General features: G+C 38.7%; 1 protein-coding gene across 2 annotated transcripts in view; it reads left to right on the forward strand.

The window, feature by feature from the left end:
- The window catches only part of LOC138701471 (facilitated trehalose transporter Tret1-2 homolog), a 38846-nt gene extending 25168 nt beyond the window's left edge, over positions 1–13678 (forward strand). Inside the window, exons 3-5 of one of the 2 annotated variants that reach the window (XM_069828368.1) lie at positions 291–1176; positions 1259–1397; positions 8625–13678. In XM_069828368.1, coding sequence (XP_069684469.1) covers positions 291–1176; positions 1259–1397; positions 8625–8912 — 1313 coding nt within the window. In that variant the 3' untranslated portion in view covers positions 8913–13678. The remainder of the gene's footprint in view (positions 1–290; positions 1177–1258; positions 1398–8624) is intronic. The other variant, XM_069828378.1, reaches the window with a different exon arrangement.
- Positions 13679–16891: the final 3213 nt, after the last annotated feature.

Here is a 16891-nt window from a genome sequence, read left to right on the forward strand (position 1 = left end):
ATGATCTAGGGTTACAGTTATGAGTAATTACATTTGACTTAACTGTGAAACCAAATTGATTGCTGCGAACTTGATAAATCTATGCTTTGTTCGGTTTAGTCTTAGGAAATGTATTTGTGGACAACTGTTCCCAAAATTTCTTCTTTATAATTTGCACCTAAGCACATTCCTGTTTGCCTGAACTATATCCAGACTTATCATGTAATGCCACCCACGTTTGCTATTATTGCTATTTGTAGTTTCAGAAAAATGAGTGCAATGTTCATTAATGAATTTTTGTCTTGTTTCAGCCAGTCTGGAATACATCTCAGTACTGATCGGCACCTTAATGTGCGGACCTTTATTAGACGCAATCGGCAGAAGAAAAACACTCATCACTGTCAACATCCCTCCCGTCATCGGATGGCTCATTCTATGTCTGTCGCCTAAACCTATTCCCATCACTATGCTCTTTGTCGGGAAAGTTATTACAGGCTTGGCCTCCGGAATCTCTTCAGTTCCTCCTGCTATTTACATAGCCGAGATCTCAACAAATGACAAGAGAGGAATGCTACTAACCCTGTCCATCATCTGCATGACAATAGCCGTTCCCTTGGTTGGTCTTCTAGCATGGCTTCTCGATGGAAACTGGAGACTGATTGCTGGAATCATCATTGCACCTCCTGTAATAGTATTTATTCTCGCCTTCATATTTATCAAAGAGAGTCCCAAATGGCTGCTGTCAAAGGGACGTAAAGAAGAAGCTGACGTTTCTTTCAGATGGCTCAGGAAAATTAACAAAGGTGAGCAAATGCCACCTGAGCTCAGACAAGAGTTTGAGGGAATGATATGCAATTCAAAAAACCTTCCAAATAATAATTACAACTCAACTATATTCAAAGCAACGAATTCTGGAGATTCTGATATAGAAGTAGGAACATGTGGCAAAGGGAGTAGCAATGTTGAGAGATTTAAGAAGCTAGTGACTTCTCTCAGAAGTGCTGATGTTTGGAAACCTCTAGCAATTATGATCTCGAATTTTTTCTTCATACATTTTAGTGGTCTTTACGTAATGCCTGTATATGCTATAACGATTGCGGAAGAGAGTGGCATCAAGATTAACGCCTATTTAGTGAACGCCTTTTTTGGATGTTTGCAGTTGACAGCTGCAATCATTATAAGCATTTCTTTCAGCAGGTAGGTGGCAAACCTTAAAATTGGAATACATTCATATTTGGCGACTAATATAATATTTCAATTAATTTTACTTTCGTTACAGATACGGTCGCCGTCCATTTTATCTGATATCGACAATAGGAACGACAATATCCATGATTGGCCTGGGAACCTACGAGTTTGTAGGGCTGATAGGAAGTGACTTGTGGTGGATTCCTCTTCTATTTTTAATAATGAACTTTGTAAGTTGAAAAACTCCGTCGTCGTACGTAATAAAAAAACAGTGGCGGATTAATCACTAGGCCAACATAGGCCATGTCCTAGTGACGCACTAACCACTAAGCCAACATAGGCCATGCCCTAGTGACGGATTAATCACTAGGCAAACATAGGTCATGGCCTAGTGACGGATTAATCACTAGGCGAACATAGGTCATGGCCTAGTGACGGATTAATCACTAGGCAAACATAGGTCATGGCCTAGTGACGGATTAATCACTAGGCGAACATAGGCCATGGCGTAGTCACGGATTAATCACTAGGCAAACATAGGTCATGGCCTAGTGACGGATTAATCACTAGGCGAACATAGGTCATGGCCTAGTGACGGATTAATCACTAGGCAAACATAGGTCATGGCCTAGTGACGGATTAATCACTAGGCGAACATAGGCCATGGCGTAGTCACGGATTAATCACTAGGCAAACATAGGCCATGGCCTAGTGACGGATTAATCACTAGGCAAACATAGGTCATGGCCTAGTGACGGATTAATCACTAGGCAAACATAGGCCATGGCCTAGTGACGGATTAATCACTAGGCAAACATAGGCCATGGCCTAGTGACGGATTGATTACTAGGCTAATATAGGCCATGCCCTAGTGACGGATTAATCACTAGGCAAACATAGGTCATGGCCTAATGACGGATTAATCACTAGGCGAACATAGGTCATGGCCTAGTGACGGATTAATCACTAGGCAAACATAGGTCATGGCCTAGTGACGGATTAATCACTAGGCGAACATAGGCCATGGGGTAGTCACGGATTAATCACTAGGCAAACATAGGTCATGGCCTAGTGACGGATTAATCACTAGGCGAACATAGGTCATGGCCTAGTGACGGATTAATCACTAGGCAAACATAGGTCATGGCCTAGTGACGGATTAATCACTAGGCGAACATAGGCCATGGCGTAGTCACGGATTAATCACTAGGCAAACATAGACCATGGCCTAGTGACGGATTAATCACTAGGCAAACATAGGTCATGGCCTAGTGACGGATTAATCACTAGGCAAACATAGGCCATGGCCTAGTGACGGATTAATCACTAGGCAAACATAGGCCATGGCCTAGTGACGGATTAATTACTAGGCTAATATAGGCCATGGCCTAGTGACAGATTAATCACTAGGCAAACATAGGCCATGTGCTAGAGCCGCGCAACGTGGTGCGTAGAAAAGTTTCCAAAATTGCAGGAAATTTTCCCAGTGAAAGTTATCAACATTGTACGGTAACATAAATTACGCTCGCTCTGCTTACTTTTCGATTTCCCGCTACGCAAACATTAAATTTATTTGCAAGTTGTAAGCTCGGAAACTAGGAACACTGAGGAAAGAGCGAGTTGCGAACTGAATTCAATTCCGTCAACCTACAGCCCCTTGAAGACCCAGACCGACCAGCGACTGCTGGCCTCACTTGCACATTCCGAAGCAGAGGTGGACGATTATCCATCCAGAATGGAGGTATCATGTGGTTAGCATGATGTTCCACCAGCTTTATACTTGTAGCTGGTTTTCGTAACCGGATTTTGCTACCTATTATAGCTTCAAAGTGCATCACGATGCTGGGTGGGCACTGGTCCCTACACGGCCAAATTTCATGAGAAAATTTCTTTCTTCACGAGGACTCGACCCAGCGCGCATTCCATAAAGCGAATCCTAGGCTGGATGCCTTAGACAACGACACAATGCCACGGCTCGGGCGAGTTGCGGACTATGGGCATCAAAATGCGACGTGAACCGACTATGACTCCGCGAATCCCGAACCATTGGGTGGGTATTGCAATCACTAGACTATTATAAGTCCGTGCCAGCGATTTTGAAGTGTGGAATTATTATATGGAAGCTTGGATGCGAGTTTCAACTCAGTAGCCTATTGGAGCAACAGCGGGCGACTGGTGTTTATAGTTTCGTCAGCATTGAATTGCAGAGTACAGTCACTTTAGAATATGGACAATCATTTGTCAATATGGCCCGGCGCCGTTGCAAAGCAGTCTAAGGACTGGACTTGTGGTACGAAATGAGCACTGTGCGAATCCTCATGGGGAAGAAATTTTCTCATTAAATTTCGGCCAATGTATGGGATCACTGCCCACCCAGCATCTTGATGATTTTGAGAGCTACGATAGGTAGTGAAATCCGGTTCCGAATACCAGCTGTAATGGTTGGGGATCATCGTGCTAACCATACAATATCCTCGTACTGGTTGAATGATCGTTCACCTCTGCTGGGTGAGGAATGTGGACTTGAAGCCAGAAGCCAGCTGGTAGACTTGGCCCTCAAGAGGGCTGTCGCGTCCGTTATTATTATTATTATTATTATTATTATTATTATTATTATTATTATTATTATTATTATTATTATTATTATTAGATTAAATTTCAAGTCTGACTCCACATGCTTGCCAGTTGACAGAGAATAGCTTACAATGAGTTTTACAATTAACATTGGAAAAAATTACAATATGTTTCTGATATAAATAAAAAATAACTTTTCTATATACTTTTGTTACCGTAAAAATGATTTCGAAATATCATGACATTCATGACTATTTAATTACAGTTATAATTATGTCATCTTGGAGCTTTCATGAAGCTTATACTTTTCCCTCCATTGCTGAAAAAATTTAAAAATGGTGCTTCTTGCTCCCAAAAATAGGCCAGTCACTTCAATATTATGAATTTTGTAAGAATTTTGAAAAGGGATGGTAGGTAGATTCATAAATTTTCTTCTCTTCAGAGTCCACCTCAGCTAGCTGATATGATGAAACCTCGAACCTCAAAATAGGACCTATAATCTCCGCAATGTTTCTTCCTCTTGATCTCAATAATATCTATTCTGCAGTTACTTCCATTCTCGGCCACACAATGGATCTTCTCATGGACCTCTGGGCCTGTGGTTAGAAGGATATTGGCAATCATGGTTCTTATATATTGTGCCATTTGATCCTCGGTAACTCTCCCTGGAGGCAGGTCTCAAGCACATGAGGCAGAGTTTCTGTCTCACTGCATTGCCTACAGTGGGTTGTGCTTGTGAACCAATCCAGAAGGGAATGTACCTGTTCCGCCATTGCTGTTGTCTTCAGCGTATCACGACGTTCGGAGCTTGATAACTATTTTTCTTCAGGACCTATGAATTGGCAGATGGAACTTCCTCGAACAGACAAACACCTTTTCCTTTTTGTGGATAAGCACACCAGGTTTCATAGTCAAAGTAGCTCTCGAAATTGTTTAACAGGTCGTGCAGCATTGCCTACATCTATCTGTACGTTGGCCAAACAAACAGCTTTTACAGAGTCATAGTTTCTAACAAAGATATGTGGATCCTCCAAGGCTTCACGCTGCAAGTACGCCTCCCATGTAGTGCACATTATCGATAGACCTTACATTTTGTACTAGCATACAACATGTCTGAGTGTCATGAGGAAGCTGCACTTTTGACTATCTATCAGCTTTAATGAGAAACGTTTTTTGAATCTTATCAACTGGAGTTGCTTGAAAGAGATACATGAGAGTAGAGCCAACGAAATGATTCAAAACATTCATTTTCTGATGTGGTTGAAGTAAATACGTCGTGAAATTATTATTATTGTTGTTATTATTATTATTATTATTATTATTATTATTATTATTATTATTATTATTATTATTATTATTATTATTATTACTATAAGCTATGCCTGTGAACACACTTCGTCTTTGTTGCTTGACTCATTTTTCATGAACTCATAAATACTGATCACAATTTCACGATTCTTGACTATGAATTATATTTTCTTTTAATTTCGAAATAATTGGAGACATTGTCTCAACACAAATAACAGATGAAAGAAACCGAGACAATTCGATCCGACACCAGAATGCGAATCCAGTGTGGCTTAGTGGATAAAGCATCAGCACATAGAGCTGAAAACCCGGGTTCAAATCCCAGTGCCGGAAAAAATTTTTCTCCATTCCACTACTCTTTCATCGTACGATGACGCACTTCATATGTACTTCGGTACATTAAAATAATATATATGATATGCGTAAATCGCTTTGTGATTTAAAACGGTGCTTATTCCGTCGGATCCCTGCCAATCAGTCACTCACATGAGTACACCTCCGCACATAATATGTGGACATTGTCCTACATTCATAGACATCTATGAGGTATTGCAGAGGGCAGGCCACTAGAGGGAACCCAAGAGGTGGAACTTAAACTGAGATGATTGATCCGACACTGGGATGGGAATCCGGTGTGGCTTAGTGGATAAAGCATCAGCACGTAGAGCTGAAAACCCGGGTTCAAATCCCGGTGCCGGAGAGATTTTTTCTCCGTTCCACTACTCTTTCATCGTACGATGACACAGAATATCTGCATGGAAACTTCATATGTACTTCGGTACATTAAAATAATACAAATAACAGAAGTCACTTAAAAATTACGTGTAAAATAAATTAGACATCATTAAAATTAAAACGAAATTAGATTAGGTAGTTAAAATTACCATACGCATTTTGTAGACCGTACTATTCCGACAGAGACTGTACTAACTATGCCCTCACTCTGGACACTGCATGTGATTACTGAACTCCAAGAATGCATGGGGGAAGTATCACCTTTGTAAAAAACTAAACAAAGCGATTGCCCACCTGGGAAGCCAACTAAGGACATACAGAATGCGATTCACAATGTTGCCTGTCAGTAACATTGGACCCCGACCGTCGATTGTGAGGAGTTCGACATGCTGCGTGGAGGAGAGGGTTTCTGTCTCGTCAGTCGTCGTAATAGCTCAGGCTGTTACGTTGTCTGTCAGTCATGCAGAAGAGTATGGGTTCAGGTGAAATTGACGACAGGAATTTTTTTACATGAGTTTTTGTTAAGACATCTGCGACTGAATTTCATTTTATTTATTTCCGTATATGGAATAATTTATTTGCCATCTATTGTGGGATTTTATTTGGCTTGATCCCGTGGAGAACAATAAAAAATAAAAATCAATTGGAAGATCTAATTTGTCTTCCAAATAAAAAAAATAATCATAATAACCAAAAAAAAAATTAAAACAAAAATGGTGAACTTAATACTCATCCACCGCTTGTCTACTTCTGCAACTGCTCTGACCTTATGAGGCATGGAAACAACGAGCTGGCGGAAATAGCCACAAATCCTGAGCGAGGTTTTACCAAGCATCGAGAACTTGGACCCACAGCTCGTTCTCATTCTGAGAGGGTTCATTTTCGAACAACTCGCGCCTTCTCTCCTTCACTTCGTCCAGACATTCTCTATTATGTTCAAATCTTGCGACTTAGGCAGCCAGGCGATCACTTCGATCTCTTGCCTCCCCAAGAACCAGAACTAAAGAACCTGCGCTATGTGCACTGAAAAGTTACCCTACTGGAACAATAATGTTCTTTGGGATAATGTTCCCAGGTGGATGGGAAAAACACATTCTCGAAAATGTGTCTATATTGTGCCGAATCCTAGCATCCATAGATCCTCTCCAAGATACCTGCCGCATCCCGAGATATGCAGCCCCAGCATGACACACTAATGCATTACGAGCTGCCACATCAGTTCACCTGTCATACCTGTGGCTGGGCTCCTGACATACTGCAACAGATCTGCTGTAATCGGTCGAGATGGCAGTTTCATCGGAGAAAATGATTTTCATCCAATTGAAACCATCATCTAGACCAGTTACAGCTTGTTCCTAATTTTTTTCTTTAGTTGCTGCCTGGTCTAATATCAAAATCTGTTCTCAGACGGTTAATAACCATTCGTAAACAGCCTGGAAAGCAATACAACCCCTTCAGTTGACGAGCAGAATGGAAGAGGTCCTCAAAACATGCCTTGCTAAGGCTTCGTCCTGACTTCTGGTTGAAACATGTGGACGTCTACTGACCTCCCCTTGATTCCAATAACGATGAGCTCACCTTTTCGCCGTAGAATGAGAAACTAGTCTATGGTTCGCCTCTGAAGCTGAAAAGCCATTTTGGATTAGAGCAATTAATTGAAGCCTCCGTTCTTTCCAGTCCTCCATTATAAAGTGGACATGGCTTGACTTGGATCGAAGTAATGACTATTAATGTTTTTTTACCTCTAATAATGGTGATAGTAATGAAAATAATTGTATTGCATCAAGAAATAATCCACTATTGGCACTGCAACTGTGACACTGAAAGAAAAATATTGTTCAACTGTTTCTACGACAATTACCAATGTTTAGAATAACAAATGCTTTATATTTATGCTGATAAGTTGTTTTGAATTGACCAACGATTTTCAAAGAAATTATGGAGCTATCATTATCAACACAACAACTAGATTAAGTAATTTATTTTGAATCAGCATCCATTGATTCACTCTGCAATGATGTTGAATGGATTTTGCTATGTAACAAATTTTGGGGAGTTCAAATCGATTTTAAATTGCATAGTACCCATATTAAACAATAGTATTATTGTCCTTAGATAATTATGTTACATGTAAGTTATGGACAAATTTGTCAAGTGATGTTCCCAAAACTTGCCCTCCACCATCTTAAAATCCTGGCTATGCCACTGATTATTTCTTTTGAATGCTCACTATGGAGAATGGTCTGAGAGAAAGATAACATTTACAGTCTTTGACTTAATATGCAGTCTACATATGTCCTGAACAGACTTCTACTATCTCACTATGATGACATGTAGAATCATCTATCTGCAAAGCAGGGATTTGTTGGGGCGAAGAAACAGCTGACAACTGAATTCTGCTTGGAATCAAGTTATCCAGGTAAAGAATCCCTCCATACATACCAAACAAGCTTTACAATACAAACCCAAAGATCGATGTATGGTTGGTCGACCTACACTATGTTGGGAAGATAGTCTTTGAGACGCAACAGGCTTATAGATTTTCTATCCTTAAAGTAAAAGAGAAGAATTTTTATGTGTTATTGATTTGCAACAATATTGAACCATCTGGTGCATAATATCCAAATCTTTCCTGAACACATGATGGGCATATTGCTAGAAAGTTGAATGTATTTTAGGTACTCCCGTTAAGAGGGTTGTCTTTTCCGTTTCTCATAATGTTAACGTCTTTATGAGATATCAAAATAACTGTTATTGTCTGTAGGAGGACCTAGTCATGAGCATGGTAACCATTCCACACCAAGAACTATCTTGCTGTACTTACTTGTGTTGTGTTGCAGATCTTCGCAGGTGGTGCAATCTACACAATGCTTATCATGATGGGCGAAGTGTACCCCACACGGATAGCAGGGCTGACAGGTGGCATCACACTGGCCTGTTCCAACCTGTTTGCCTTCCTTATCGTGAAGCTATATCCTACAATTGATGCGGCCATCAACTCACCAGGTGGAGTGTTTCTGCTTTTCGGAGCTGTCTCTGTTATGGGTGGAGCCTTTGCGTTCTTCTTCCTTCCTGAGACACACAGAAAGTCACGTGAGCAAATCGCAGCAGAGTTCATCAAGAAATGAAGCAATTTTATACAGACCACATTCATACAATCATATTTATTATTGACAAAAGACGAAGAACAGAAATAGTCCTATTGCTACTGCATCATGTAATGGTGACTGTAATATCAGCATGCATATTGTTCCAGAAGTAATTTTGTGTGTTAGTGTTACCTATATACTTTTCATTGACAACAAGCAATTGAAGTCCTATCTTTCCAAAGGGGCTAAGTGCCAAAAACAACTTTCTAAGATACCGGTACTGATTAAAAACACACTGCCAAATGCATATTGAGATTCCTCCAACATCATCTTCCTGCACACGGATGATTCACTTACAATTGAGTTATGACAGAGTCCATACTCTCATATTCATGTACCTCTCTTAGATTGAATGAAATGAAATTTGAAAAATTGGCACTTAGCCCCTTTCGAAAGATAGGCCTTCAATTAATCTATTTGCATGGTTGTGTAAACAATGTTAGCTTACATCAACTGTGTCAACATTCAAAGAGACTACAAATATAACATTTTATTAGATAAAATGATACAGAAACTCTGAAAATACTCCACCAAATGTTTGATAAGGCAAGGGCCGATAGTGCAATGCTAAGTGGGACAATTTGAAAAATATTTTGCAAATATCCTTTTGATTACCGGCAAAAAATTATCACAACTGCAACACAAGACTTTTGGTTGATTTGGAAAAATATTTTTCAGGACTTTTTAACAACGTTAACAAGATGCATCATACCTGAGAGAGATCACTTTGAAGGTGGATATGCATAAGATGCCACAACTATATTAATGGTGAATTTAAATACTATTATAGCCACAATCATGCCATGGTATGAAAGAAAAATTTCACAACCTCGAGCGGGAATCAAACCTGCGACTTCCTGTTCCTGTTCGATTCCCGCTCGAGGTTGTGAAATTTTTCTTTCATACCATGGCATGATTGTGACTGTAATAGTATTTAAATTCATTAATATGTCACATCAACGGACGTGTATACGTCACCAAACATCGTAAGATGGAGATTATATATTAATGGTGTTCATATTTGTCCTTGAAATTACACATTGAGTGTTATAGATGTTGGTTAAAGTCGGCAAGCTTCTTCAAACTCCAGAACTTAATTTACCTGTACTAGATGGAATGAGCGAGATTAAGATCTTGCACCAATCTGTTTTGTTGATGAGAAACTATGACCACAGGCTTTTGCTTTGACCTCCAGAAGACGTGTGGTTTCATTTATTTTCTGCAAATTTTGCAAAATACTGCGATATTTTTATTTCCCAGCACTTACTGCATGGAGAGTGAATTCATTGTTTCCAATTGTGATACAAATTATGTTCCAATACGTGTAATATAAGGGTATAATGCCTTACTGCAGGCCTGCTCACTTCCATGGAGACAGAGAATCTGAATGACACCAAAACAAGTCAAATGCGAGTCTATTTTATAGACTTGAAGAGCAGACATCAACCTGGACAAGGTTTCAACAATGGACGGAGTAGTGAACATAAAGTATAACAGTTTTACTGTTACTGTTTATTTCTTTACATATAGCTTGAACTCTGGAAGAACATTCTAACATAATTGAAACATCGTCATAATGAACAGACAGCGCCAATAGATCTAAATAATCAATTTTAAGACATTATATGACGAAACCCAACTGAAAATAGATTGACAATCAATAGTTTTCAGTCTCTGAATAACAGAGCAGTCATCAGCAGACAGCACTAGGGGTTGCAACTGAACTAGATCTTGAGCTGATTTTTTTTTTTTTACATTGGACACAATTCAATAAATATCAGACATAAAATTATTAATTTAATATAGAGCAATTACAAATGATTCATCAGGTTTTAAGTCAAATATTTGCGAAAATTATGGATGCAATATGTTTGTGCTAATCATGAATCGCAAGAAAAACTCTGAAACTTTACTTTTCCATTGTTGTAACTCTGGCGCATGTAGACAGACGGCAGCACAAGCATAGTTTTCAAAATGGTGTCAATGTAACAGAAAGAGAAAGCATTCTCAATTCTTGAATATGAGAAGTCATTTTCCTTTGTTACCGTACAGCATGTGTTTCGGAGACAATGCCCTGAAACTTCACCGCCAGGTCACCAAAGCATTCTGTGATGACATCGTCAATTTAAGGCAACTGGTACCATGAGTGAAGGTAAAGCAGCGGACGCCCATGCGTTTCTAATGAAACAGTGGAGTGAATGAGGGCGAGTTTCATTCACAGCCCTCAGAAATCAACATATCGTGCCAGTCGGGAAATTGATATTCCACAACCGACTGAATGGAAAATTTTACGAAGCTGAAATGGTACGAATGAAATGGTACTGCATACAGTTACTGCAAAAGCTAAAACTGGAAGACTTCGCCAAACGATATGAATTTTGTAATTCCATGCAGCCCACTATGGAGGAGAACGATGGTTTTGAGAACCTTCTAGTGTTTAGTGACGAGGCCACATTTCACTTGAGTGGCAAAGTTAATTGCCATAATGTACACATTTGCGATACTGAAAAACCATGGTTGACAGTGCAACATGAACGAGATTCTCCAAAAGTGAATGGTTTGCTGCAGTATCTAAATCAATGATGTATGGCCCCCATTTTTTTTTCACGGAGACAACTGTAACCAATATGTCATTCCTTGATATGCTGCAGCAATGGTTGTTTCCTCAAGTGACTGAGGATTCCAGTAACTTCATATTCCAACTTGACGGGGTGCCGCCCCTTTGGCACACTGAAGTGCATCACTACCTGAACACAGAACTCTCTCGCCGTTGGATTGGGTGATGCACTGAAGATGACTTAGCATTTTTACAGTGGCCTCCTAGATCTCCTGATCTAACGTCTGTGATTTTTTTCTCTGGGGTGTGTAAAAAACATAATGTACACGTCACCACTACCAGCAACTTTGGTTGAGCTCAAAGGTGGCATTGTAGATGCATTTACGACCATTACCAGGGATCTGCTACTGCACATATGAGACGAACTTCAATATCACATCGATGTGTGTCATGTAACGAGAGAAAGCCACATCGAACACTTGTGAAGATGTGTCCGAAACTTGGACAGTTTTCGTTTATTTTGATGTATCATACATTATTCCAAGTGTTATATTTTTCTTCATGCAGCCACTTAAAACCTGATAAATCACTTGTAATTATTGCCCTGTTATTTATCTACTAATCATCATTAGTACAATAGTAATAAAACATGAAACACTACATATTTTAAATGTCACCTGAAAGGATTGAAGTGAAACTTTATGAACCTAAAATAGCTGTAGTTTTCTTTTTTTCTCACTGTACTTACAGACCATTTTTTAATTACTGTAATCAACTATCATCCAGTACAACACAGTGTTTTGCGCATTAAGTTACACATATATGAGGTTAGGAACAATTTTAGGGGTTGCTCGCAGTGTAGCTAGACTAGATGGCATTTCAGAAGGCGGTCAGCTGCTATATGTGCCGTAGCATTTCTGGCATGTGACGTCACAAGCTTATACAGTAGAACCAATCGGAATCAGTCTGTAACAAGTACTTCCCGAATTTGTTTGTTCACGTGTGAGTGTTTAAATACATTGAATAAGTAAAACTAACATTTACTATGTGTGTGTAAGATAAATAAATGGAAGGAAAGATTGTAAAACGACAAGTATTGCACAGGCAGGCGCGGAAAATAGTGTTTAAAGTGTATAATTATTTTAAAAAGCGTTGACGGGCAGAATGCTGCCGGCCATCTTGATGCTGACTGCAACGTTGCCAACGCGAAAGAAACGACTGCAGAAGAATGTGTTGTGGGATTGAGAACCGTGCAAGGAATATTTTTAGTGAAGGAAGGAGGGTTTGTTTGGTGTCATGCTTACAATAATCAACGGCTAAGGTCATTATTGTCTTTTGATAATTTAAATTCTCTCCTGCGCTATTTGTATTGCAGTATGATGTGGTAATGTTGTACACGGCCTTGCTCTCTCTATCTGTCTCTCTCGACGCAAACGCTAGCAGACTACTGCCTTCTGAATTGCCGTAGACTCTAGGAGTTACTCAGCAACCCCTGGAACCCCTCTGGTTATGGCCCTGCTGAATAGATCTCATGGTGCCATTTTTGTCATCATCACAATCACAAGTGTTTACTCGTGGTGGTCGCAACTCAAAGTGTTGTCACCTGTAATTGATATAACTACACCACACCATTAACTGATGATAAAATCTATTGAAAATGCCACAGTACATGTTGCCAGAACAACGTTAGAATGGTTGGAAACACACAGTATTCAAATTAAAGGGTGGCCTGCTCAATCCCAACATCTTAATCCGATTCAGAATCTGTGGGATATCCTTCAAAAGAGGGTTCCAGAGGACATTGAAAACGAGATTCTAAATCAACTGTTCGCACTTCTCTTTAATCAAGATTAAATGTCTCATCCCATTTCTTCAATGTCTAGGACGATTCGAGCAGTACTAAATGCAAGAAGTGGTGGTACTTATTATTAATGACAGAAGTGTTGTTATAAAGTTGAGAAATCAAGCAGTATTATAAATGGCTAGGACTAGGTTTTGGGCAATGAAGGATAACACTTCGAAACTAGTCAGCCAGGTAATTTACTAAAAAAGTTAACACAGTAAAGAAGTTATAAGTTAATCAGTGATTATAAATGAGTTCATACCATCTGAAATATCATTGTAATAATGTAATAATATAATAGGGCCTAACGTCAATAAATTAAAATACTGGTTACACTTATGTATACTCAATGTTTATGATTTATTTGGATACCGGTACACAAAGAATTTTGTATAAAATTTCATCTGTTCCTTAAAAAATTTTGATGTGTGTACTTACCCCAATCACAAACTTATCCATTACTCCTTGTCCTTTAGTCCATTAATAGAATCAAAGAAATCACCCCAACATGTAAGTAGTTTTAAGAGTCTTTTAACTATGGAAGTTACAGTTTCTTGCTGTGAAAGGAACTTCAGTAAATTAAAAATCATTAGGTATTACTTATGGTCATCTATGGTACAAGAAAGGCATTCTAATATGTCAATACTAATCACTGCGAGAGAAACTGCAAATTAACTGGAATTTAATGACATTATAAACGGTTTTGTGTCGTTGTTGACCAGAAAAGTCATGTTTTGAACTAGTCACTGGTATCATATTATCTGTCTGTTTGTGATATCAATATAAATATAAATACTGGTATCCGATTTTATTAATAGTGTATTGAAGTAGTTTTTTTGCAGATTAAGCAAAAAATAATAACTAAGCTTTGTTATACAGGGTGAGTCAAGAGGAGAGGTACATGGTGTGAGGAGTGAAATGTAAATAAAACGAGATGCTAGGTAAGAGGGTGTAGAGGTGTGATTTTAAATAGTGATAAGAGGAAGTTGAAGAATCATCTTTCTTTAAGTGGATTGCAAGACAACAGTTCTAGTAACTGTGTTAAGGAGGGATTTACTAAACCATTAAGTATACATGAATATGAAGAACAATAAAAAACTTTTTGTTAAAATCATATTTCACTTATGGTAAATCCAAAGTAAAGATAAATAAAAGTATCTTCTATACGTGGTATGAAGGCATTTGGGGGGGGGGTGCAATTTCTAAATATAGATGTTGTTTATTACCTCTCCAAAATTATTTTCAGTCCAAGGTAATGTCAGTGACATTCATATTTGCAGAATTATCAATGTTAAATGTCTCCTTCCAAAAAGTAACATGTGAATAAAATTCTGAAATATTGCAGCATCTTATTAGTACCATTTAAAATGTATAGTCAATATTCCGATTCATCACAAAACTTTGTCTTGCATGTTAGTTGTAGACCTGCAGAACTCGTAAGTAGAGGAAATATGACATCAGCCTCACTCCACTTCTATTGGAAATGATCGACTTCTGCATAGAGTTGTTGACATTCTTTACGTGTGGAAGGTCCATCAGTGATGGCATTGTAATTTTCAAAAAGAATTGTAATAAAGTCACTGTATTTATAATGTGTTATGTCATTTCAAGATTTACGATTATGCTAGATTTTCTGTTGGTAGTTTCTTTGAGATTTCTTTGCACCTAGCCTGCTTTAGATTTTCCAAAACTTTTCTCCTATCACCACCCTATGGAAACACATAAACTTGTAGCATTTAAGTAATGAACCTTGAAAGTTTTTTTTTTTACGTGATAAATTTTAAAGAAGGAAAAGTTCGTCCAAAGGGCTGGATTCAGGAAGAGTACCTAAAACACATTTCTGCGATGAATAGCTATACTTAAGTGTTAGTGCAATGGCTATCACCGGTAATGGAGATCAAAATTTGGCCGATTTGAGATACCAAAAATTTAGCGTCATGACTCCAAAGACCGACAGTCTCCACAGCAAAGGGGATAAAGATATAATTGTCTAAAAGATGTGCAGATTTACTGACTTTTTCCTTCATGGCTAATTCAGCAGCAGCAGCAAATGCTGTGCATCTGGAGGTATTCGGCAAGTGAGATGGAGCTAGAGCAAGAGAGCTAGAGTGTCAACGCAAGTGGAGTTCCAAATTAAAGATTTTCCTCTAGACCATGGAATTAAGGTGAGACCATCGGGCCATTTACCTTCAGGGCAACTAATACCTGGTGGTTCCAAAACAGACGAGATGCCACAAGAAGTCAGAGATCTCTTAATGATATCATTGAGTGATGTATGTCTGGGAATGCAACCCTCCTCCTTGAAAGTTAATATAAATGTCACTATTCATTTCAATACAAAATGAACACAAGTGATGTCCTTAATTTAACAGTATATAAATAAATATTCAATATACAGTTCATAATAATGAACTTACTCGAAAGTTTGTCTATGTGTATGTGTATCCAATGCCTACCCACTTCACTTGCGTGAATCGGGTTCTGCATATTGCGAATAGATGGCAGAGCTGTGACCCATTTTCTTCGGCAGGTCACGATGTACATGATGTGTATCTGTGAGGAGTTATATCGTGTGCTAGGGTGAGTGTAAGTGTAGTGTCTGGAATGAGTGATGATGATGATGAGGAAGGGAGAAGGGGAAACCCGGTGCAGGCACGTAGCCTACTCCTGTCGAATAGCACCAGGCTTAACGTCCCCATCCAAACAGACGAATCACTATCAACGGTGACATAAGCCTTCTCTTCATATGCACTGCGGAGTGAAATGACGAGTAGAAATAAATTGGATGGGACACAGTAAACATGCAATTCTTTCGTTTTCAACAACAAAATAATCATATTCCCATTTCCTTTGGATGTAGTATTTCTTCATGGGTTTAGATTTTGCCATGTTCCAGTTCTCTCCAAACTGCAGTACAGTAGAACCCCTATTATCCGTGGTAATGAAGGGGGTTGACTGAACGGTTAATCGAAAAATCGGATAATCCGTACCATAAAATATTTTCGTAAATTAAGTGAATAACACTGGTTATTTTCTCCGTGGTCTTGTGTTTAATATGCTAGGTAGTGAATCAGAAGTTCATTAATTTAAGTTCGGTTGTCAAAGACGTGTTTTTAAGAGGTAAAAGAAACTCCTTTTAATGGCTGTCAGCGGAAAGATAGGAATAGTAAAGGTCTCATGTTGTAGATTTACATACTGTATACCCTTTATCCTTGATTTTTATTAAATCGTGCATAGCTGTAACATTAGTCTCGTATCGTGATGCGAGATGACTCACAATTTCTCTTTCCCCAACCACTTAATTATTTGGATTTTATTTGGCACTTAGCACAACACGTTTTTTTTTAAACTCATGGAAAACATTTTATATAGAAGTAATAGAGTACAGCAACTCGAACAGTAGACCAAACCTGTGTAGGCCTAAGTGTAAATGTTTGTAATAACACTCTAGAAAAAAATACGTATACTAATATAGCGTACAACAGTATCAACTTCATATGTTTCTGTAACGAAAAAAAAAACGAGCGAGAGAAAGATAATCGGATATTCCGCCAATCG

This window comes from Periplaneta americana, chromosome 1 (assembly GCF_040183065.1).
Source record: "Periplaneta americana isolate PAMFEO1 chromosome 1, P.americana_PAMFEO1_priV1, whole genome shotgun sequence".
Taxonomy (NCBI): Eukaryota; Metazoa; Arthropoda; class Insecta; order Blattodea; family Blattidae; genus Periplaneta; species Periplaneta americana.